The sequence below is a fragment of the Salmo salar genome, chromosome ssa10, assembly GCF_905237065.1.
Source record: "Salmo salar chromosome ssa10, Ssal_v3.1, whole genome shotgun sequence".
NCBI lineage: Eukaryota > Metazoa > Chordata > Actinopteri > Salmoniformes > Salmonidae > Salmo > Salmo salar.
Window position 1 is genome coordinate 40,036,038 of NC_059451.1, and position 25,998 is coordinate 40,062,035.

Sequence of the window (25,998 nt, forward strand, 5' to 3'; positions counted from 1 at the left end):
ACTATAACCCCACCGCCACCATGGGGCACTCTGTTCACAACATTGACATCAGCAAACCGCTCGCCCACACGACACCATACACGCTGTCTGCCATCTGCCCGGTACAGTTGAAACCGGATTCATCCGTGAAGAGCACACTTCTCCAGCATGCCAGTGGCAATCGAAGGTGAGCATTTTCCCACTGAAGTCGGTTATGACGCCAAACTGCAGTCAGGTCAAGACCCTGGTGAGGACGACGAACATGCAGATGAGCTTCCCTGAGACGGTTTCTGACAGTTTGTGCAGAAATGATTCGGTTGTCCAAACCAACAATTTCATCAGCTGTCCTGGTGGCTGGTCTCAGACAATCCCGCAGATGAAGAAGCCAGATGTGGTGGTACTGGGCTGGCGTGGTTACACGTGGTCTGCGGTTGTGAGGCCGGTTGGATGTACTGACAAATTCTTTAAAACAATGTTGGGGGCGGCTTATGGTAGAGAAATTAACAATAAATTCTCTGGCAACAGCTCTGGTTGACATTCCTGCCGTCAACATGCCAATTGCGTGCTCCCTCAAAACTTGAGACATCTGTGGCTTGTGTTGTGTGACAAAACTGCACATTTTAGAGTGGCCTTTTATTGTCCACAGCACAAGGTGCACCTGTGTAATGATCATGCTGTTTATTCAGCTTCTTAATATGCCACACCTGTCAGGTGGATAGATTATCTTGGCAAAGGAGAAATGCTCAATAACAGGGATGTAAACAAATTTGTGCACAAAATTGGAGAGAAATAAGCTTTTTGTGCGCAAGGAACATTTCTGGGATCTTGATTTATTCAGCTCATGAAACATGAGACCAACACTTTACATGTTGTGTTTCTATTTTTGTTCAGTATGGATGGTGGTGTATTGGACCACATTACTGCGTGATAGTTGGTTTTATGCAGTATGCTGTCTAACCCTCCTCTCCTGTCTTCAGATCCTCCAGTTGGATCAGGCCCAAGATCAAGCCTCAGAGCTCTGTGTGGACATCATGAGGGTACTGTACAGTCACTACAGACTAGGTTTACACTATATTTCACCACAATAATACAGATTAGAGATTAAGATTACGGTATAGTTCAACATAGGAATCCCTTCAGTTTACTGGTACTGTAGTTAGCATGAATTTATGGTAGTACTGTCACAAGAGAATAGGTTTACAGTATATTTCACTCTAGTGAAGGGACTCCTACAGGTCACAGGTAGTTTATTGCTACAATGCTCAAATTCAGTAAACATTTAGGAACGGTTTCCAGGACACAGATTAAGACTAGTCAACACCTTCAATGGAGAATCTCCATTAAGAATGCTTTTTAGTACTGGATTAGGCTTCATCTATGTCCGGGAAACCGGCCCTTAGATTATTGTAGCCTTTTACCTTTGTAGCAGGAATGGACCAGGAAGCTCTGTGAGAGGATCATGAAGGTATAGTACTATAGAGTAAAGGAATCGCCATAGGAATATCTACAGTTTACTAGTAGTTTACTGTAGGTCTACAGTGCACAAATTCAGTTGAAATGTATTAATTATTGTAGACTTGTACTTTCTGAGCAGGTTCGAGAGCAGGTGAAAAAGCTCTAAGGAGATCAATAAGGTACTGTATGGTACAGAGTAGATAAATGACTAGGATTACACCATAGGAATCCCTACAGATTATAGGTCAGGGGTAGGCAACTACATTCAGCCGCGTGCTGATTTTTGACTGAGTGGATGGTCAGCGGGCCAGAATATAATTCTAATAATTTGAACACTGAAATTGACCACAACTAAGCCCAAAAAGAGATTGTATTTCAAATAAAAAATATAATTTTATACCTTGATTACATTGAGACACGATCACGTGACCATTTTTTTTAGAACAAAAAATTTGCTTGCAGGGTGGTTTTGGCCCACGGGCCGCCTGTTGCCCACCCCTGTTATATGTAGTTTACTGTAGGTTTATAGAGCAGTCCATTCACCCCACTCCTTTTTAATATAGTAGACTGTTACTGTTGCCTGAGTGACTGACCTGTCTCTGTGACACTGACCTGTAACATCTCTTCCAGGTGTTTGTCAACTGCCTGGAGCAGCTGAGCAATAAAACAGATGGAGACATCGACACTTCACAGTGAGTACAGGTAGGGACTTTACATCCAGTGCCATTTTGTGTGTGTCTGCGTTAGTGTGTTTTTGAACTATGTGTGTGTGTATTCTCAGTATATCAGTGGACCTTGCCTCTCCAGACTCATTCAGTGGCCTTCAGGAAGACTTCTGTGCAACACCGGTAAGAAGATCTGAATTTTCTCAGACTGAGGCTACAGGCCTCAATTGAACTCAATCTACCTCAATCTCACACTACAGGATTGCCAATGTCAATGAGCGTTCTCAATGAGGGTTATTTTTCTTACAATCTAACCCCCCTACACACACACACACACACACACACACACACACACACACACACACACACACACACACACGTGTATCTCCTTCACTGGTAAACCAAACCAATCTGTTATGATGCTGTTTCCTAGTTGTGGACAGGAAGCCGACACAACCTAATTTCCTGTATGTGTCCAGATGAGAGTGAATGGGCCTGGGTGTGTAGAGGAGGGGGAGGAAGAGAAAGGGGAGTTTTTGGTAAAGGGAAATAGAGCAGGGTGCAGACGGGGTTTCCCCTGATCTCTAGCAGGGCTGAGTCGGTGAGACAGCCAGACAATATTCAGGGCACATGCCAGAGTTCAGGCCTACAGAACCACCTTAAGACATTATCATATGGAGTACCAGACATCTCACTGAAATACAGTAAGGCCTCAGAGAGACGGTGGGCTGGTAGGCCATAGATTGACATGGTCTACAGAGACTGGAAGTGTTGAAAAATAATAGAAGACTAGAATTCTTATAATAAAAGGAGTTGCCACAGTAACCAAATTATTTGAGATTGTCTATTAAGACCAGAACCTCCTCTTTTAGGAGTGAACACTACCTGTTACACTAATCCTGTCAGTGAGGTTGTCAGTTAGGTAACTGTTATAATTGACCTTGTATCATTGAAGAAAACCCGGTGTGTAGTATGGCGTAAAACAGCATTTTAGTCAACTCCATTAAAACAGGGATGGAGTCAATGATGAGATTAACTGACAGATGCTCATAAACCATCACTCAACATAACAAATCCAACATTCTGAACTTTCTACGGGTGTGTGTGTGTGCGCATCTCTTTCTCTCTATAGGAGCAGCGTCTGCTGATCATCCTGAGTAACTGTCAGTACCTGGAGAAACACACCTTCCTTAACATGGCTGAACACTTTGAGAAACACGGCTTCACCGGGACTGACAAGATCACACAGGTTAGTAGAGAGGACACACACAGACACAAACACAGACACAAACAGACACACACACAGTTAACTGTCAGAAACAGCAAACAGTTACCTGGCTCCTTAGATGTTTAGTTTTTGGTGTTCTTTGAAGAAGAAGATTTGTCACCAAAGAGTTGATGAGAAATGATGTTTTGGGGCAGAACGATTACTCTCTGTTTCTCTTTAAACAGCTAAAGGTCAGATCTCTGAGTCAGTCTCCTTCTCTCTCACACACACACTCATACAGACAGATATTGGTTGGCTGTTCCTGTAAAAACAGGTTAACGGCTTGTGTTTTTTAGAAACATGGCCTGTAAGCAGTTGGTTCAAAACCAGGATCTATATTGTGACTATAAGAACATAAATCAAGTTCCTGTAAAAGCACTTTGTGACAGCTGCTGATGTAAGAATCGATTTCTAAGTACATTTCATTGAAATTTGATTGATATCTCTACCTCTGTTTCCAGGTGAGTGTCTGTGTAGCTGTGTACAGGTGTTGATTAGGTTTGTCTCTACCTCTGTTTCCAGGTGAGTGTCTGTGTAGCTGTGTACAGGTGTTGATTAGGTTTGTCTCTACCTCTGTTTCCAGGTGAGTGTCTGTGTAGCTGTGTACAGGTGTTGATTAGGTTTGTCTCTACCTCTGTTTCCAGGTGAGTGTCTGTGTAGCTGTGTACAGGTGTTGATTAGGTTTGTCTCTACCTCTGTTTCCAGGTGAGTGTCTGTGTAGCTGTGTACAGGTGTTGATTAGGTTTGTCTCTACCTCTGTTTCCAGGTGAGTGTCTGTGTAGCTGTGTACAGGTGTTGATTAGGTTTGTCTCTACCTCTGTTTCCAGATGAGTGTCCATGCAGTGAAGGAGCTGGATGAGAGTCTGTTTGATGCCTACATCGAGAGGAAGTCAGATCCCATCGTAGGATCCCTAGAACCAGGCATCTACGCTGGATACTTCGACTGGAGGGACTGCAGTACACCTACAGGTACAAACACACACTCTCTCTCTCTCACTCTCACACACACACACACACACACATATACACACACACACACACACACACACACACACACACACACACACACACACACAGATATAGGCTGTCTACTTTGATTTATTTTATATAACCTTTATTTAACTAGGCAAGTCAGTTAAGAACAAATTCTTATTTACAGTACACCTGCAGGTACACAGAAATGTATTTCTCGAATTTTTATAATTTTCTCTCTGCATTGTTGGGAAGGGCCCGTAAGTGTTTCACTGTTAGTCTACACCTGTTGTCTACCAAGCATGTGACAAATGTGATTTGATTTGATCTACCCTGTCTACGTCCATTGGCGCAACTGCACACCTTTTTACACACCTTAATCACAGGACATTATGGACTGAGGCCAGTATTCAAACCAACACAGATTAACCACCTGTACACTGCGATAGACTTTTAAATGCAATTTCCCAGACGTTTGTGGAGATTGCATTCGCAATGTTGAGTTCTTCCACCAAGCCACAGATGTAACAGAGAGAGGGGGGTTTACCCATAATAACCCTTGACCTATCTATCCTCTAGGGCTTATCTCCAAAAGCAATAAACCTTACGGCTTGTCTGGGGAATGTCTGGGGAACATTATGGCAGAGGTTTTCAAACTGGGGTCTGCAGCCCCCTAAGGTTCCATAGAGGCACTGCAGGGGTTCTGCAAAATTATTTTATGAATATCGCTAGCTTCAACAGAATACCATGTGTCTCTGCATCCAGTATGAAGGAAGTTAGTGGTAGTTTCATGAGCCAATGCTAAAGTTTCAAGTTTGATTAGTCGTATGTACGACTATGGTATACACATGGTATACACATACACATGGTATACACAGTCCAATGAAATGCTTACTTGCAGGTTCCTTCTCCACAAGCCAACAACAATAAGAAATGATAAAAGATAAGAATAGGAACATAAAGTAAATGGCTCAGTAGAATGTAATAAACATTTTAGCATCAGTTTAATACATGAAGGCACAATTCATAGTCCAATGTTTACACATGTTTTGGAAAAGCTGGGATTGGGGGGGCAAGTGTTTAAATTGTGCAGTATTTACCAATCATAATAAGAGTCTGGCAGCAGCAGTTGTGATGTGTGTGTAGCATGAATGTACAGTACCAGTCAAACGTTTGGACACACCTACTCATTCAAAGGTTTTTCTTTATTTTGACTATTTTCTACATTGTAAAATAATAGTGAAGACATCAAAACTATGAAATAACACATATGTAATCATATACAAACCAAAAAAGTGTTAAACAATTCTTCAAAGTAGCCACCTTTTGCATTGATGACAGCTTTGTGCACTCTTGGCATTCTCTGAACCAGCTTCATGAGGTAGTCACCTGGAATGTAGTTCCATTAACAGGTGTGCCTTGTTAAAAGTTCATTTGTGGAATTTCTTTCCTTAATGTGTTTGAGCCAATCAGTTGTGTTGTGACAAGGTAGGGGGATTGGGGGGGGTATACAGAAGATAGCCCTATTTGGTAAAAGACCAAGTCCATATTATGGCAAGAACAGCTCAAATAAGCATAGAGAAACGACAGTCCATCATTACTTTAAGACATGAAGGTCAGTCAATCTGGAAAATTTCAAGAACTTTGAAAGTTTCTTCAAGTGCAGTCGCAAAAACCTTCAAGCACTATGATGAAACTGGCTCTCATGAGGACCACCACAGGAAAGGAAGACCCAGTGTTACCTCAGCTGCAGAGGATAAGTTCATTAGAGTTAACTGCACCTCGGATTGCAGCCCAAATAAATGCTTCACAGAGTTCAAGTAACAGACACATCTCAACATCAACTTTTCAGAAGAGACTGCGTGAATCAGGCCTTCATGATCCAATTGCTGCAAAGAAACCACTACTAAAGGACATGAAATAAGAATAAGAGACTTGCTTGGGCCAAGGAACATGAGCAATGGACATTAGACCGGTGAAAATCTGTCCTTTGGTCTGATGAGTCCAAAATTGAGATTTTTGGTTCCAACCGCTGTGTCTTTGTGAGACGCAGAGTAGGTGAACGGATGATATCCATATGTGTGGTTCCTACGGTGAAGCATGTAGGAGGAGGTGTGATGGTGTGGGGCTGCTTTGCTGGTGACACTGTCTGTGATTTATTTAGAATTCAAGGCACAGTTATTCTGCAGCGATACGCCATCCCATCTGGTTTGCACTTAGTGGGACTATCATCTGTTTTTCAACAGGACAATGACCCAAAACACACCTCCGGACTGTGTAAGGGCTATTTGACCAAGATGGAGAGTGATGGTGCTGCATCAGATGACCTGGCCTCCACAAACCTGACCTCAACCTTAATGAGATGGTTTGGGATGAGTTGGATCGCAGAGTGAAGGAAAAGCAGCAAACAAGTGCTCAGCATATGTGGGAACTCCTTCAAGACTGTTGGAAAAGCATTCCTCATAAAGCTGGTTGAGAGAATGCCAAGAGAATGCCAAGTGTGAATAATCTAAAATATGTTTGGATTTGTTTAACATTTTTTGTTACTTATGTGTTATTGATTCCATATGTATTATTTCATAGTTTTGATGTTTTCACTATTATTCTACAATGTAGAAAATAGTTTCAAAAAATCTGAAAAACCCTTGAATGAGCAGGTGTGTCCAAACTTTTGACTGGTAGTGTATATGTGTGTGAGTGAGTGGATGAGTTAGCGAGTGAGCGCATGTGTGCTAAGGTGCGGGGAATCCGAGCAGGTGGTCAGTCCAGTTCAAGTGTTCAGCAGTCTGATGGCTTGTAGATACCAACAGACTCAGAGACTGTTTCTATCAGACCTCATGCTCCGATGCCTGCCCGACGGTAAGGGAGTGAACTGCTCATGGCTGGGGTGTATGGGGTCCTTGATGATGCTGCGGGACTCATGCACCGTTTCAAGTAGATGTCCTGGATGGGTGGGAGCACGGTCCCAGTGATGTATTCAACCTTCTTCACCACACACTGGATGGACTTCTGGTCGTACACAGCAATTCCTGTACCAGGCTGTGATGCAACCGGTCAGGACGCTCTCGATGGTGCAGAGGTAGTATTTGGAGAAGACCCAGGGTGACTTGCCGATTTTCTTCAGCTGCCTTAGGAAGTAGAGACACTGTTGCACCCACTTGACAAGATTGGTGGTGTTGTTGGTCCATGACAAATCCTCTGTGATGTGGACGCAGTGAAACTTAACTGCTTACTCTCTCTACTGCAGTCCCCTTGATGTGGATCAGGGCATGTTCCCTCCTCTGCTTCCTGAAGTCAACAACTCCTTTGCTTTGCTGATGTTGAGGGAGAGTTTGTTGTCCTGGCACCACAATACCAGTTCACTTACGTCCTCCCTGTGGTCTGCCCGTCAGTATAATAGTAAAATAGGGATTTTGTCAGACATCATAGGGCAGAAGCTCTATAGAGATGACTTGGAATTAAATAATAAAGTCATCAAATAAAACAAATATTTTATTAAAAGTAAATTAATGTGAATAAATGATGGTTAGTAAGTGATTAGCAGAAATGGGCAGTCACTACCATCATGACATTCAACCCACATAATCCATAGTGCTTTTAATGAAAAAATAAATAATTAAGGAAATCGAAAACCATGATTTTATTTTTTCATAATCCAACCGAAACAACCTCAAAAAGCACTAATCGCTCAGCACTAACTAAATGTCTCTGTGTGTCCTGAAGTTTTACGATGAACAGTGCTTGGATGTGCTTAGCCTGATGTTCACAACTTCACATGCAGTCCACTCTTAGTCTACTCTGCATTAGGGTTGTATCACAATATTTTTACCATGGCAAATGAAATCACCAAGCAGATCAAACTTTTTGGTCCTTTAAAAACCTGCTGTATGTAAAATATTGTGTGCTATAGCTGGGAAAATAAATACATCTGACTCTGGATAAAAACATAATGTTTGTTTCCAACATTAGGACTGTTTTCCTAAAGAAGTTAAATCCGAGTATCGCAATACTGGTATCGTCCCAGCCCTACTTTATTGGCACCTTACCAAGACTACCCTTCATATCTGCCTGTTGTGTATTTATCCACGAAAATATTCTCTCTGTCTCTGTCTGTATTTTCTCTACAAGCTAGTCATCAGTTGTTGTGGGTGAGGGAGCTCCTTGTAGGAAATGTCAAACCCTGAATCTTCAGTGAATTCTTCATACAATCATACACACACACTTTAAATTGAAGTGATGTTAGAAGTGACATGGACATATCATTCTGGTCTGTGGTTTTGTGTGTGTGTGTATGCACATACACACACACACATAGCACATCCATGTGTACGAGGCTGTGCACAGGTGAAACTTGTGTGTGGTTTACGTACCTTAAAACAGGAAGTTTGTGTGTGCGCCACTCCCCTATGCTCCTCAATGTTCCAGGGAGAAAAAGTGGTGCCTTTTACGATTTTGTGTGTTCCGCTAATAGTGAAACAGGAACATTTGGGCTTATTAACCACAGCTATAAGGAATAGGATATGATACTTTCACTGGCTAAACATGTGGGTGATTGGTGTGTGTATGCTGAGGCCTGCATTGCCAGCGGAAACAGAAAGACAACTTTCACTGGTTTTGGTCTTTTGTTTTCTCGTGGTAACACTCTTGCCCCCTGGAAGTATTAATCTTTAAAGCACCAGACAATCATCTCATTTATATTTATTATATTGTCTTCTCAACATGGCATTGGGGATGTGACAAATGGAAAAGTTTTCTTAACATTTAAACGGCGATTTGTTAAAATGCTAAGAATTCTTTATAGAATTCCATGTGAATTCACAATGCAGCTGTGAATGAGGTTAAAAGGAGCTTTCTATGAAATTTGTCCAACTGTTAACCATGATGACGTAGTGGTGGAGAGTCGACTCAAAAATTTCTCGACTCGTTGCATGTCGACTCCAGTGTCAACTCCCAATTCTAAGTGTCAAGATTCAGTAATTTTTGGAACAGAGGTGACTGATTTGTTGCTGTACTTCCGAGAACACAAACGCTCGCATCTTTCATAGCAAGGGACAGAATTTAATTGAATTGACAGAGGAGATGGACAAAGTATAGGCAGGACGGCCACCAGGCAGACAGAGTCAGAACGGTGCACTAGGCCTATCAATTGGCAATCAAAAGCTGTATCTCGCAATTTCTTGGCTTGCAATGTCTGCAACTTCAGTAAAGCAGGGCCTATGGTCAATGAATAGGCTAGGATGCTGAGATGAGCAAGATGTAACACTTCGCTTTCGCACAGTCACACACAGTATCTGCGCATGTGCACAGGTTTACTTCACACTGTTCACAGTGTGGTAGCCAGGGCACCAGAATTTACCCACTATGCTGTTTACTTTCCCCAGGCCTTCATAGCCTATTGTTTAGTTAGACTATAACACGGAAACTGGGATTCAAATGTTGTTGTTAGGGATTTTTCTTAACGTCAAGGATCCCAACTTCGTTTATACATTTAAATGTTCACACCCCTACTTAGGGGTGCCATTACACGTTATACACCCACCATTCTCAAGGTTGATTGGAGAATACGTACATTATATGGCTCATCTCAATACCAATAGAAATAACTACTTTCGATCTTTCCTCGCCCACTGCATTTCAGTCTAGTCTTATAGTAAAAGAGAACTGATAAATGTGTTAGGTCTGGGATCAGTTTCATATGATCGGTTTTGGGTTTTGACGTTATTATGAAACTACCTTTTTTCCAAGGTGTGAGGAACTACCTGAAGGAAGCCTTGGTCAACATCATCACTGTTCATGCTGAGGTAAGGCATTGGCCTTTCTGTATAATGAAGAGATGCATGACAAAAATTATTGGGGTCCTTCTGTAATGAGTAGAGCAGTCAGTCAGTAGTCACAGAGAGAGTTTGATCTCTCTCTCTCTCTCTCTCTATCTCTCTCTCTCTCTCTCTCTCTCTCTCTCTCTCTCTCAGGTCTTCACAGTGTCAAAGGAGCTTGTTCCCAGGGTTCTGACTAGAATCGTTGATGGTGTGGCGGAGGAGATGAGCCGTCTCATGCAGTGTGTGTCATCCTTCAGCATGAACGGAGCCATACAGGTACACCACGCACACACACACTTTCAGATCTCTCTCGCTCTCTCTCTCTCTCTCTCTCTCTCTCTCTCTCTCTCTCTCTCTCTCGTGAGTCAAATGAAGAGCCACCAACTGGGGGGATTTACCCTCTTTTACTGATGATTCTAAACCCCAGCAACTCTACCAGACCAGCTACTGGTATACTACATTTTACATTTACGTCATTTAGCAGACGCTCTTATCCAGAGCGACTTACAAATTGATGCATTCACCTTATGATATCCAGTGGAACAACCACTTTACAATAGTACATCTATATCTTTTTATTTTGTATTTTTTTTTGGGGGGGGTGGGTTAGAAGGATAACTTTATCCTATCCCAGGTATTCCTTAAAGAGGTGGGGTTTCAGGTGTCTCTGGAAGGTGGTGATTGACTCCGCTGTCCTGGCGTCGTGAGGGAGCTTGTTCCACCATTAGGGTGCCAGAGCGGCGAACAGTTTTGACTGGGCTGAGCGGGAACTGTGCTTCCGCAGAGGTAGGGGGGCCAGCAGGCCAAAGGTGGATGAATGCAGTGCCCTTGTTTGGGTGTAGGGACTGATCAGAGCCTGAAGGTACGGAGGTGCCATTCCCCTCACAGCTCCGTAGGCAAGCACCATGGTCTTGTAGCATATGCAAGCTTCAACTGGAAGCCAGTGGAGTGTGCGGAGGAGCGGGGTGACGTGAAAGAACTTGGGAAGGTTGAACACCAGATGGGCTGTGGCGTTCTGGATGAGTTGTAGGGGTTTAATGGCACAGGCAGGGAGCCCAGCCAACAGCGAGTTGCAGTAATCCAGACGGGAGATGACAAGTGCCTGGATTAGGACCTGCGCCGCTTCCTGTGTAAGGCAGGGTCGTACTCTGCGAATGTTGTAGAGCATGAACCTACAGGATCGGGTCACCGCCTTGATGTTAGCGGAGAACAACAGGGTGTTGTCCAGGGTCACGCCAAGGCTCTTAGCACTCTGGGAGGAGGACACAATGGAGTTGTCAACCGTGATGGCGAGATCATGGAACGGGCAGTCCTTCCCCGGGAGGAAGAGCAGCTCCGTTTTGCCGAGGTTCAGCTTGAGGTGGTGATCCGTCATTCACATTGATATGTCTGCCAGACATGCAGAGATGCGATTCGCCTCCTGGTTATCAGAAGGGGGAAAGGAGAAGATTAATTGTGTGTCGTCTGCGTAGCAATGATAGGAGAGACCATGTGAGGATATGACAGAGCCAAGTGACTTGGTGTATAGCGAGAATAGGAGAGGGCCTAGAACTGAGCCCTGGGGGACACCAGTGGTGAGAGCACGTGGTGCGGAGACAGATTCTCGCCACACCACCTGGTAGGAGCGACCTGTCAGGTAGGACGCAATCCAAGAGTGAGCCGCGCCGGAGATGCCCAACTCGGAGAGGGTGGAGAGGAGGATCTGATGGTTCACAGTATCAAAGGCAGCAGATAGGTCTAGAAGGATGAGAGCAGAGGAGAGAGAGTTAGCTTTAGCAGTGCGGAGAGCCTCCGTGACACAGAGAAGAGCAGTCTCAGTTGAATGACCAGTCTTGAAACCTGACTGATTTGGATCAAGAAGGTCATTCTGGGAGAGATAGCAAGAGAGCTGGCCAAGGACGGCACGCTCAAGAGTTTTGGAGAGAAAAGAAAAAAGGGATACTGGTCTGTAGTTGTTGACATCGGAGTGATCGAGTGTAGGTTTTGAAGACGGAAGGGACGTCAGCAGTCAAGGATGAGTTGATTAGCGAGGTACTACACTCTGTACTGTACACTCTACAGTCCAAACTGAGGATACTTTAAATTACCCTAAAGTGCTCTATTAAATGCCCAGTGCAGTCACTGTTTTATACAGTATATATTTCCAACACTATGAAGTTGGAATTACACTGAAATTATGAAAATGATGATAACTGCTCTTTTAGTGTAAGAGCTGTTTGAAAAGACTGCCAGAAATGTCAGCTTGTTTTGGTGGGATGGAGTTTTGGCCTGCCTGGTGACATCACCAGGCAGTAAATGAGTTAATAGACCAATAAGAAAGAGCTCTAAACCCCTGCCAATAACAGCTAGTTTTCAGTTTTCCCTTCCCCACTCAGACCACTCCCAGACAGTCCGAGCAAAATTCTTGCTTGAGAAAGTGCTCTTTGCGAAGAAGTTATTTTTGTTTCTTTTTTACCATTTTAATTACAGTAAGGTACTTAATTGTTACCTAAAAAATATTTGATGTTGAAATAAAAACTGCTGCACTGGACCTTTTAACCTCATTTACCCATTATTTATTTTTTCTTTATCCATCTCTCTCTCTCTCTCTCTCTCTCTCTCACTCACTCACTCACTCACTCACTCACTCACTCACTCACTCACTCACTCACTCACTCACTCACTCACTCACTCACTCACTCACTCACTCACTCAATTTCAATTTAAGGGCTTTATTGGCATGGCATACGTTTACATTGCCAAAGTATGTGAAATAGATGATAAACAATAAAAAATGAACAGTAAACATTACACTTAAAAAGGTTCCAAATGAATAAAGATGTCATATTATGTCTATATACAGTGTTGTAATGATGTGCAAATAGTTAAAGTACAAAAGGTAAAATAAATAAAACATAAATATGGGTTGTATTTACAATGGGGTTTGTTCTTCACTGGTTGCCCTTTTCTTGTGGCAACAGGTCTCAAATATTGCTGCTGTGATTGCACACTGTGGTATTTCACCCAATAGATTTGGGAGTTTATCAAAATTGGATTTGTTTTCGAATTCTTTGTGGGTCTGTGTAATCTGACTGAAATATGTGTCTCCTATATGGTCATACATTTGGCAGGGGTTTAGGAAGTGCAGCTGTTTCCACCTCATTTCACTCTCTCTCTCTCACTCTCTTCAGGCCCGTTTGGAGATAAATGCTCTGAGAGATGTTGTAGCCTCCTACCTGTCATCTGAGAGCCAGTAAGACCCCAAAAACACTCCCTGAGACTGTACTGTACTACACCACTACACACCTATGTACCACACGCACACATACACTTCACACACACTGTGCATACTACTGTATACACGTACATATGTTACAGAAACGACACAGTACTCTCACTGTCATTCCTGTAAGTCCCATTAATCTTACCCACACCTTCTACCAGACACTCTCTAGTCTACATTACCTGGGGGTACTGTAGATTGAAAAAGAAGCGAAAGCAGCACTCCAGCTAGTTTAATCTGTTTTTGTGTGATGGTATGTCTCCTCCTTTGTGTAGTAGAATGTTGGTGTGTGTCGTGTGGTGTCAACTGTGTGTATCTTGTTTCAGCGCCAACTTCAAGCAGGCTCTGGAGGCCCTCCCCCAGTTACACAGTGGAGCAGACCAAAAGTAAGTCATTCATCAAGGGTAATACCGGTTCCAGTTAAAATATGGAGCGAATTCAGTGCCAACAGAAACTGTATTTGATTTCATTATTTTTTAATTTGTATTTAGATATTGAATTCATTATTTTTGAGTTTGTAATGCACAAATTGAGTCGTTGAGTTCATAAATTGAACTTGTATTTCATGATTTTAAACTGATTGAATTAATATTGCATTCAGTTTTAAAATTCAATTTAATTGAATATTAAAATTCAATATTTATATATTCAATTTCAATATGGTAAATATTGCATTCATTGCCCTGGTATCAAGTTTATAAACTATAATTTCAAGTTAACCAAAGTTTCAAACATTCAACTTCTTAAATGCGTTCGGATTCAGTCTTCAAATTCAGTTCTCTACATTCAGATTCAAAATCAGAGTTAACGTCCTGGTACTTTGCCAGCAAGGAATGGTAGAAGTGAACAGATAGAATCTTTGTGTTAAACAGATTTCTGAAGCCAATGTGGCATTTTGAATACACTTTCTTCCTATGATTTTGGTTCTAGCGTTTGGGCTGAGATATTATGACTTAATTCCTGAAAGCTAAGACTCTCTGGAATACGGTTCTGCATTCTGTTCCCCTCTATGATGCTCAAAGGACTCGTTAGAAGGGAGTGCGACAAAAAACGCAATTTGGCCCCAATAACAATATAGTTGAATAGCCATGTCATAGCCCTTCGAAGGATAGCTTTTCCACTTTCTAATTAATCTTGCTCTTGTGACTGACTGGATTCGAACCGGGTCTCCTGCATGTCAGAAGACTGTGTTAGCCCACTTATACTAACATCTAATAGGCAAATTTCAGGCTCCAGGGATATTAGTGGTCAGAAATGCACTACATGACCAAAAGTATGTGGACACCTGCTCGTCAAACATCTCATTCCAAAATCATGGGCATTAATGTGGAGTTGGTCCCCCCTTTGCTGCTATAACAGCTTCCACTCTTCTGGGAAGGCTTTCCACTAGATGTTGGAACATTGCTGCGAGGTCAGGCACTGGTGTTGCGCGATTAGGCCTGGCTCGCAGTCGGCGTTCCAATTCATCCCAAAGGTGTTCGTTGGAGTTGAGGGCAGGGCTCTGTGTAGGCCAGTCAACTTTTTCCACACCGATCTCGACAAGCCATTTCTGTATGGACCTCGCTTTGTGCACAGGGGCATTATCATGCTGAAGCAGGAAAGGGCCTTCCCCAAACTGTCTAGAATGTGTAGCGTTAAGAATGTGTAGCGTATACTGTAGCGTTAAGATTTCCCTTTACTGGAACTAAGGGGCCTAGCCCGAACTATGAAAAACAGACACATACCATTATTCTTCCTCCACCAAACTTCACAGTTAGCATTATGCATTGGGGAAGGTAGAGTTCTCCTGGAATCCGCGAAACCCAGATTTGTCCACTGGACTGCCAGATGGTGAAGCGTAATTCATCACAAAAGAGAACACATTTCCACTGCTCCAGAGCCCAATGGCGGCAAGCTTTACACCATTCCAGCCGATGCTTGGCTATGCCTGGCTGCTCGGCCTTGGAAACCCATTTCATGAAGCTCCAGATGAACAGTTCCTGTGCTGACATTGCTTCCAGAGGCAGTTTGGAATTCGGGAGTGAGTGTTGCAACTGAGGACAGACTATTTTTACACGCTACCCCCTTCAGCACTCAGTACAATGTAACTCTCAGGTCTCTTGAGAAGTTACTCATCACGCAAGCATGGTCCCCAAACCACCTGTTACACTTCACCCCCCCTTTGACCTCCTCCTCGAAGAGACCCATTCAAGTCACATAACCAATACCTAGGCTTGCCAGAGACTTGAAACTAACAGGCTGTCATTGTAAATAAGAATGTGTTCTTAACTGACTTGCCTAGTTAAATAAAGGTAAAATATATATATTTTTTTAAATAAACACAAACTAACACATGTCAAACTAACATGTCTTCAGGTCTCAGGCAAGTTTCTCATCCCATAAGCATGGACCACCAAACCACACTATTTCGATGAGTAACCTAGCTGGATCTTGAAGAGTTGTATTAGTGTAGCCGATGGGATCTGTTAAACTCACTCCTCAGCCTGAAGTGTTGCCTCGTGCGCAATTGAATACCTTTTTTTATTAATATATTTTTAATTTCACCTTTATTTAACCAGGTAGGCCAGTTGAGAACAAGTTCTCATTTACAACTGCGACCTGGTTAAACATACAGTCAATAACACAATAGAAATATCTATGTACAGTGTGTGCAAATGTAGTAAGGTTAGGGAGGTAAGGCAATAAATAGACCATAGTGGCGAAATAATTTCAATTTAGCATTGACACTGGAGTGATAGATGTGCAGATAGAGATACTGGGGTGCAAAAGAGCAACAAAAAAAACTGTATGAGGTAGTTGGGTGTGTGCTATTTACAGATGGGGTGTGTACAGGTGCAATGATCAGTAAGCTTCTCTGACAGCTGATGCTTAAAGTTAGTGAGGAAGATATAAGTCTCCAGCTTCAGTACTTTTTGCAATTCGTTCCAGTCATTAGCAGCAGAGAACTGGAAGGGAAGGCGGCCAAAGGAGGTGTTGGCTTTGGGGATGACCAGTGAAATATAGCTGCTGGAGGGCGTGCTATGGGTGGGTGCTGCAATGGTGACCAGTGAGTTGAGATAAGGCGGGGCTTTACCTAGCAAAGACTTATAGATGACCTGGAGCCAGTGGGTTTGGCGATGAAAATGTAGTGAGGGCCAGCCAACGAGATCATACAGGTCACAGTGGTGGGTAGTATATGGGGCTTTGGTGACAAAACAGATGGCACTGTGATCAACTACATCCAATTTGCTGAGTAGAGTGTTGGAGGTTATTTTGTAAATGACATCGCCGAAGTCAAGGATCGGTAGGATAGTCAGTTTTACGAGGGTATGTTTGGCAGCATGAGTGAAGGAGGCTTTGTTGCAAAATAGGAAGCCGATTCTAGATTTTATTTTGGATTGCAGACGCTTAATGTGAGTCTGGAAGGAGAGTTTACAGTCTAACCAGACACCTAGGTATTTGTAGTTGTCCACATATTCTAAGCCAGATCCGTCCAGAGTAGGGATGCTAGGCCGGCGGGCAGGTACAGGCTGCAATCGGTTGAAGAGCATGCATTTAGTTTTACTAGCATTTAAGAGCAGTTGGAGGCCACAGAAGTAGTGTTGTATGGCATTGAAGCTCGTTTGGAGGTTTGTTAACACAGTGTCCAAGTAAGGGCCAGATGTATACAGAATGGTGTCGTCTGCGTAGAGGTGGATCAGAGAATCACTAGCAGCAAGAGCGACATCATTGATATATACAGAGAAAAGAGTCAGCCCAAGAATTGAACCCTGTGGCACCCACATAGAGACTGCCAGAGGTCCGGACAACAGGCCCTCCGATTTGACACACTGAACTCTATTTGAGAAGTAGTCGGTGAACCAGGCGAGGCAGTCATTTGAGAAACCAAGGGTCTCTACAGTGAAATAAAACAAAAACTATCCAAAACAGCAGAAGACGAGGCATATTGACATTAGAGAGAGGCATGTGTAGCGAAGTGACCATAGGGTCCAATGAGCAGCAATAGGTGAGTCCGGGAGCCATTCGGTAGTCGCTACTATGCTAGGCGAGCGGGAGGCACGGCGTTCAGAAAGCTAGTGTGCCGGTGCTAGCTGATGGGTGTTTGGCAACATCGCAACGGAAAAGCCTGTTGAAACCACATCGGACGATTACATCGGCAGACCAGTCGTGATGGATCGGTGGGGCTCCGTGTCGGCAATAAAGGGTCCAGGCCAATTGGCAGAAGAGGTATTGTAGCCCACGAATTAGAGAGTGTACCTCTTCGGCTAGCCAGGAGATGGGCCTAGCTCGAGGCTAGCTCAAGGCTAACTGGTGCTTGCTTCGGGACAGAGGCGTTAGCCAGCAGTAGCCACTTGGTTGTAGCTAGCTAGCTGTGATGATCCAGTGTAATGGCTCAGAGCTTGCGGCAGGAATCCGGTGATGTGGTGGAGAAAAGCAGTCCGATATGCTCTGGGTTGATATCGCGCTGTGCAGACTGGCAGGTATTGACCGAGCTAAAGCTGGCTGGTGTCCGGGCTAAAGGTGAAGACCGCTAGCCGTGGCTAACAGTGACTAGTAGCTAGTTAGCTAGCTAGCTTCTGATTGAGGTTCCAGTTATAACGTATAAAAATAGCAGATCCGTACCACATTGGGTGAGGCGGGTTGCAGGAAAGTATATTTAGATCGTAGGCGGAAAGTGAGATTAAAATATATACGAAAAAGAACCGATAAACTGACTATTTACATGGGACAAGACAAACACACGTCCGACTGCTACGCCATCTTGGATACATAGCACGATGGGTTGGTATGCTACAGGAAGGTGGTCGAGTGTGTTGCCGAGGTCCTGAGTTTGAGTTTCTGTATGAGCTGAATCAGAGGGACATGGTACTCGCTAATCAAGCTAGACTGTGATCTACAGGCCTTTTTCAATAGTGTGGCGGGTTGGAATGCTTCAGGAGGGCGGTCACGTGTGTTTGCGAGGCAGAGGTCCTGAGTTCAAGTCTGGGGAAAGCAGTACTTGCTAAGCAAGCGGTGCGTTGTCCTTAGTTAACTTCCTGATCGCTTCCCTATGGGCTTAAGCACATTTTTGGTATTATTTTAATTAACCTTGATTGAAGCAGGGAAATCTCATTGAGACCAAAGGCCTCTTTTCCAAGGAAGCCCGGCATGTACACAATCCAACTAATTTGCAACATTTACAAATACAAAATACTCTATCATCAATTTACAAATCGCAATTATAAAAATCAAGGCTGTGGCTATTGATCTGACTTTTTCAGGTTCTGACTTCAAGGATCACGTTCTGCACATGTGTACAATGCAGGGCTCCCTTTTACCTGCAGAGAACAGGCTACTCAGACGAATGGTGCTCGTTTAATACATTTAGATCATGTAGAATCAATTTCTGCAAGATCACAATGTTCACAGTATTCTACATAACGGAACCAAATATAATAGCATAGTATAATGTTATTGTAAGACGAAAACACCACTGCATTCAATTGTGAATGATAATTCTTCAAGTTTTACCCATAGTAACCATTTGCTCTCAATCAGTTTCATGGGGATATGCATTTAGATCTTGAGTTATACAGTGTTGGTTCAAAGTAACCTACACTGTTGTTTTGAATGATGTACAGTGAGCGAATTTAAGAACAGATGTGTTAACAAAGTAGCCTACCTTTGTACAGTTGAAGTCGGAAGTTTACATACACTTAGGTTGGAGTCATTAAAACTCGTTTTTCAACCACTCCACAAATGTCTTGTTAACAAACTTTAGTTTTGGCAAGTCGGTTAGGATATCTACTTTGTGCATGACACAAGTCATTTTTCCAACAATTGTTTACAGACAGATTATTTCACTTAGAATTCACAGTATCACAATTCCAGTGGGTCAGAAGATTACATACACTAAGTTGACTGTGCCTTTAAACAGCTTGGAAAAATCCAGAAAATGATGTCATGGCTTTAGAAGCTTCTGATAGGCTAAGTGACATCATTTGAGTCAATTGGAGGTGTACCTGTGGATGTATTTCAAGGCCTACCTTCAATCTCAGTGCGTCTTTGCTTGACATCATGGGAAAATGAAAAGAAATCAGCCAAGACCTCAGAAAAAAATTGTAGACCTCCACAAGTCTGGTTCATCCTTGGGAGCAATTTCCAAATGCCTGAAGGTACCACGTTCATCTGTACAAACAATAGTACGCAAGTATAAACACCATGGGACCACGCAGCCATCATACTGCTCAGGAAGGAGACGCATTCTGTCTCCTAGAGATGAACGTACTTTGGTGCGAAAAGTGCAAATCAATCCCAGAACAACAGCAAAGGACCTTGTGAAGATGCTGGAGGAAACAGGTACAAAAGTATCTATATCCACAGTAAAACGAGTCCTATATTGACATAACCTGAAAGGCCGCTCAGCAAGGAAGAAGCCACTGCTCCAAAACCGCCATAAAAAAAGCATACTACGGTTTGCCACTGCACATGGGGACAAAGATCGGACTTTTTGTAGAAATGTCCTCTGGTCTGATGAAACAAAAATAGAACTGTTTGGCCATAATGACCATCGTTATGTTTGGAGGAAAAAGGGGGAGGCTTGCAAGCCGAAGAATACCATCCCAACCGTGAAGCACGGGGGTGGCAGCATCATGTTGTGGGGGTGCTTTTCTGCTTTCACAAAGTAGATGACATCATGAGGAAGAACAATTGTGTGGATATGTTGAAGCAACATCTCAAGACATCAGTCAGGAAGTTAAAGCTTGGTCACAAATGGGTCTTCCAAATGGACAATGACCCCAAGCATACTTCCAAAGTTATGGCTTAAGGACAACAAAGTCAAAGTATTGGAGTGGCCATCACAAAGCCCTGACCTCAATCCTATAGACAATGTGTGGGCAGAACTGAAAAAGCGGACTCAGTTACACCAGCTCTGTCAGGAGGAATGGGCCAAAATTCACCTAACTTATTGAGGGAGGCTTGTGGAAGGCTACCCGAAACGTTTGACCCAAGTTAAACAATTTAAAGGCAATGCTACCAAATACTAATTGAGTGTATATGAACTGTATATGAAAGAAATAAAAGCTGAAATAAATCATTCTCTCTACTATTGACATTTCACATTCTTAAAATAGAGTGGTGATCCTTACTGACCTAAGACAGGGAATTTTTACTAGGATTAAATGTCAGGAATTGTGAAAAACTGAGTTTAAATGTATTTGGCTAAAGTGTTTGTAAACTTCCAACTTCAACTGTATTTTGCCTAGTGCCACGCGCTGTTGAGTTTTGGCAACATGAGAGAAAAATGTGTTTGTTGTTGTAGAAGGTGTGTGCCCTCAGGCCTGGAGGGAAGCAAAGTAATTCCACTACCCAAGAAGAGTAATGCCCCCTTTACTGGGTCAAATAGCCGACCAATCAGCCTGTTACAAACCCTGAGTAAACTTTTGGAAAAAATAGTTTCACCAGATATAATGCTATTTTACTGTAAACAAACAGACTTTCAACACGCTTATAGGGAAGGACATTCAACAAGCACAACACTTACACAGATTACTGATGATTGGCTGGGAGAAATTGGTGATAAAAAGATTGGGGGGGGGGGCTGTTTTGTTAGACTTCAGTGCAGCTTTTGACATTATCGATCATCATCTGCAGCTGGAAAAACGTATGTGTTATGGCTTTACACCCCCTACCATATTGTGGGTAAAGAGTTACCTGTCTAACAGAACACAGAGGGTGTTCTTTAATGGAAGCCTCTCCAACATAATCCAGGTTAAATCAGAAATTCCCCAGGGCAGCTGTTTAGGCCCCTTACTTTTTTCAATCTTGGCTAATGACATGCCACTGCTTTGAGTAAAGCCAGTGTGTCTATGTATGCGGATGACTCAACACTAAACACATCAGCTACTACAGTGACTGAAATGACTGCAACACTTAACAAAGAGCTGCAGTTAGTTTCAGAATGTGTGGTAAGGAATACGTTTCGTCCTAAATCTTTCAAAAATTAAAAGCATTGTATTTGGAACAAATCATTCACTAAACCCGAAACAACTAAATTGTGTAATTAATAATGTGGAAATTGAGCAAGTTGAGGTAACTAAACTGCTTGGAGTAACCCTGGATTGTAAACTGTCATGGTCAAAACATGTTGATACAATAGTAGCTAAGATGGGGAGAAGTCTGTCCATAATAAAGTGTTACTCTGCCTTCTTGACAACACTGTCAACAAGGCAGGACGTACAGGCCCTAGTTTTGTCACATCTGGACTACTGTTCAGTCGTGTGGTCAGGTGCCACAAAGAGGGACTTAGGAAATTTGCCAGCACTGCTGGTCCTTAAATGTACACGGAGAGCTAACATTAATGATATGCATGGAAATCTCTCATGGCTCGAAGTGGAGGAGAGATTGACTTCATCGCTACTTGTTTTTGTAAGTGTTGACATTCTGAATGCACCGAGCTGTCTGTTGTAAACTACTAGCACACAGCTCGGACACCCATACATACCCCACAAGACATGCCACCAGAGGTCTCTTCACAATCCCCAAGTCCAGAACAGACTATGGGAGGTGCACAGTACTACATAGAGCCATGACTACATGGAATTCTAATCCACATCAGCTAACTGATGCAAGCAGTAGAATCAGGGAAAAAAGGTAGAAGTACACCTTATGGAACAGCAGGGACTGTGAAGTGACACACACATAGGTACAGACACACGCATACACACAGAGGCGCTAGCACACGCACTCTACACACACACACGTACATTGTAATATTGTTGTGTAGTGGTATCATACATTTTATGTTGTGGATATGTAGTGGTGTGACTGTTATATGATGTACTGTTTTAGCTTTTGTTTTATGTGTAATATAAGTGTCTTAATGTGTTTGGAGTAGCTGCTGCCTTGGAAGCAGCTAATGGGGATCCCCAATAAAATACAAATAGTTGATTAACTTGATACACAGACAATGACTGCAATATTTACCATATTGAAGCAGAATGCATAAATATTAAAGATGCACTATGCAGAAATCGCTCTGACATTTCCTGGTTGCTGAAATACTAGTAGTTCGCCTAATTTCAGTTTGACAAAACAAGCAAGTATAGTGTAGAGAGTCATTGTACCATCTAAACCGCTGTGAAATATCTTTTCCATAACCAACAATATTGTATTTTCAACTGTTTGAAGCTGGTGTACAAAACCATAAGTAAAAGACGCAAAAATGAAACGTAAGAACAGGAAGCATAGAAAAAATGCACATAGAACCGATCTACCGCTTCTTAGACTTGTTTTGAATGAGAATGATCTATAACTCACATTTCTATGTGAATTTGGTCAGGTCGCCCAGAAAGATCGCCCAAATACAAAAGTTTGGACACACATACTCATTCCAGGGTTTTTCTTTATTTTTAATATTTTCTACATTGTAGAATAATAGTGAAGACATCCAAACTATGAAATAACACATATGGAATCATGTAGTAACCAAAAAAGTGTTAAACAAATCAAAATATATTTTATATTTGAGATTCTTCAAAGTCGCCACCCTTTGCCTTGATGACCGCTTTGCTCACTCCTGGCATTCTCTCAACCAACTCCATGAGGTAGCCACCTGGAATGCATTTCAATTAACAGGTGTGCCTTGTTAAAAGTTAATTTGTGGAATTTCTTTCCTTCTTAATGCGTTTGAGCCAATCAGTTGTGTTGTGATGAGGTTGGGGTGGTATACAGAAGATAGCCCTATTTGGTAAAAGACCAAGACCATATTATGGCGAGAACAGCGCAAATAAGCAAAGAGAAATTACAGTCCATCATTACTTTAAGACATGAAGGTCAGTCAATCCGGAAAATTTCAAGAACTTTGAAAGAACCTTTCAAGCGCTATGATGAAACTGGCTCTCATGAGGACCGCCACGGCAAAGGAAGACCCAGTGTTACCTTTGTTGCAGAGGATAAGTTCATTAGAGTTGACAGCCTCAGAAATTGCAGCCCACATAAATGCTTCACAGAGGTCAAGTAACAGACATCTCAACATCAACTGTTCAGGGGGAGACTGCGTGAATCAGGCCTTCATGGTCGAATTGCTGCAAAGAAACCACTACTAAAGGACACCAATAATAAGAAGAGACTTGCTTGGGCCAAAAACATGAGCAATGGACATTAGACTAATGGAAATCTGTCCTTTGGTCTGATAAGTCCAAATTTGAGATTTTTGGTTCCAACTGCCGTGTCTTTGTGAGATGCAGAGCAAATGAACAGATGATCTCCGCATGTGTGGTTCCCACCGTGAAGCATGGGGGAGGAGGTGTGATGTTGTGGGGCTGCTTTGCTGGTGACACTGTCTGGGATTTATTTAGAATTCAAGGCACACTTAACCAGCCTGGCTACCACAGCATTCTGCAGTGATACCCATTCCATCTGATTTGGCTTAGTGGGTCTATCATTTCTTTTTCAACAGGAAAATGACAAAACACACCTCCAGGCTGTGTAAGGACGTTTTGACCAACAAGGAGTGTGATGGAGTGCTGCATCAGATGACCTGGCCTCTAAATTCACCCGACCTCAACCCAATTGAGATGGTTTGGGATGAGTTGGACTGCAGAGTGAAGGAAATGCAGCCAACAAGTGCTCAGCATATGTGGGAACTCCTGTTGGAAAAGCATTCCAGGTGAAGCTGGTTGAGAGAATGCCAAGCGTGTGCAAATCTGCCATCAAGGCAAAGGGTGGCTACTTTGAAAAATCTAAAATGTAAAATATATGAATCAAACACTTCATTATTAACACTTCATTATTTGAAGACATCAAAACAGCCTTCTACAATGTAGAAAATAGTTGTTTTTTTTCAACTTGAATGAATAGGTGTGTCCAAACTTTTGACTGGTACTGTACTGATTATTCAATAAAATGTATGAATGCAATTTTCAGTCAATTCAGTTTCATATCCTGAAATAGAAGTTTAATTTATGAATTCAATAATTCAATGTGTGCATTACAAATTCAAAAATATTGAATTCAAATACAGTTTCGGTTGGTACTGAAATCTCTCCAGTTACACCCTCATTTAATATCATTATTCTACCTCTTTCTTTCCCTGCTTCCATGTCTCTTTTTTCGTTCTCTCTCTTTCTCTCTCTCGCTCTCTCTCTCTCTGTCTCTCTGTCTCTCTGTCTCTCTCTGTGTAGGTTACTCGAGGAGTTACTAAATAGGTTTAAGAGCAGTATGCAGCTCCAACTCACCTGTTTCCAGCCCTCTAATGTCCAGCCTGTCAAGAGATGAGCCAAACCTCTGTACGTCTCTTCAACATTAATATAATGGCATTATAGTATCTCTATCTATCAAATAATTTGCAATGCCTATTTACTTGTCGCGATAAGCTTTCACAGCCTTTTGTTCAATTGTTATAAGATCTATAGTAGACCGGAAATTAGCCTTTTCTTACACTAATCACATTTTTTATCTTAGATATGTACACTAATTTGCTGAGGGGCAATTTCACGGCAACGGAATTACGCTTTGACTCAGTTTTTTCACCTTAAAATGTATGCCAAAAAAAAACATTGATTTCAAAAGTTTAACCAACTCTACTACTCTATGCACAGGGACGACTTTCAACAATACACTAATTTAGTGGAAGAACTTTGCAGATGCAAACTTTGGTAACAGAATTATGGTAAAATTTCCCTCAGGCTTTTATGCGGCAATTTTTTCCAAAAACTCGGTTAAATATCTGCTCCTAATTAAGATTGAAAGACGTCTGCAGAAATCACCTATGAAATGACACCTTGAGTTTGATAAAATCTATTTTGGTTATTGAAATACAGTAAGTGAAGTGGATTTACACCTGGTTACAGAATTAAAGTAATGAACAAAATTACATTGTGGGTCCCTGATCTGTACTATACAGATTTGAATGTCATTCACCTTATGTTTCACAAGTTTGGACATCACAGTAGAGTACAGCACAGTAAAGCAGAGTAGAGTATAGTTAAGTACATACGTCAATGATAGATTTGGTCCGTTCCATCTGTCGTTAACATCAAGGCCAGGGTGGACTGACCAACTTTCAACTACTTTTCAATGTCCATGGACGTCCAGTGTCGGTCAGTGCTCAGTGAGTGAGGCTGCTGGTTACAGTAAATAAAAAAAGTGAGGGTGCTCATGGGTAGGTGTCAGTAAGAGCTGGGAGAGGTGACATAACTTGAGATGGTAGAGAGAGGCAAAGAGAGGAAGGGGTTGCTGAACATAACAGTATGCCAGTGGAAGGAATGACAGTAGCAGGCTCCCAACTGTGCTTTGTGACTATTGAGATTTCCCATTGTAGCCAATTCAGTTGCCGTAATTCTGTTAGATGTTTTAGAGTTTTAATCACTTCATAAACAAAATTGATATCAGTAAAATCACTATAATTAACAATACAGTATGTGGGTATTTGGTAACGGAATTGGGACTGTCTCTACTTTCTTCTGCTAAGAAATATGTCAGAGCCAGCCAACAACTGTGGTCACAGCTCTCTGAATGTTCATAAAGAAACTACAGGTGTGTCATTATGTGTTATATGTTTCAGTGCTGTTCTGTCCTCAAATTAAAAGACCTGCCAATTAAAATACACATTTAAATTGA

At 42.3% G+C, this 25,998-nt stretch overlaps 1 protein-coding gene across 7 annotated transcripts in view; it reads left to right on the forward strand.

The window, feature by feature from the left end:
• The window catches only part of LOC106560366 (exocyst complex component 2), a 95,349-nt gene extending 69,351 nt beyond the window's left edge, over positions 1-25,998 (forward strand). For 5 of the 7 annotated variants that reach the window (XM_014123219.2, XM_014123218.2, XM_014123222.2 and 2 more), the window contains 10 exons: positions 957-1,016; positions 2,065-2,126; positions 2,216-2,282; positions 3,232-3,348; positions 4,194-4,335; positions 10,084-10,139; positions 10,308-10,430; positions 13,325-13,386; positions 13,743-13,802; positions 24,561-25,998. In XM_014123219.2, coding sequence (XP_013978694.2) covers positions 957-1,016; positions 2,065-2,126; positions 2,216-2,282; positions 3,232-3,348; positions 4,194-4,335; positions 10,084-10,139; positions 10,308-10,430; positions 13,325-13,386; positions 13,743-13,802; positions 24,561-24,654 — 843 coding nt within the window. In that variant the 3' untranslated portion in view covers positions 24,655-25,998. The other 2 variants (XM_045687759.1, XM_045687760.1) reach the window with 2 other exon arrangements.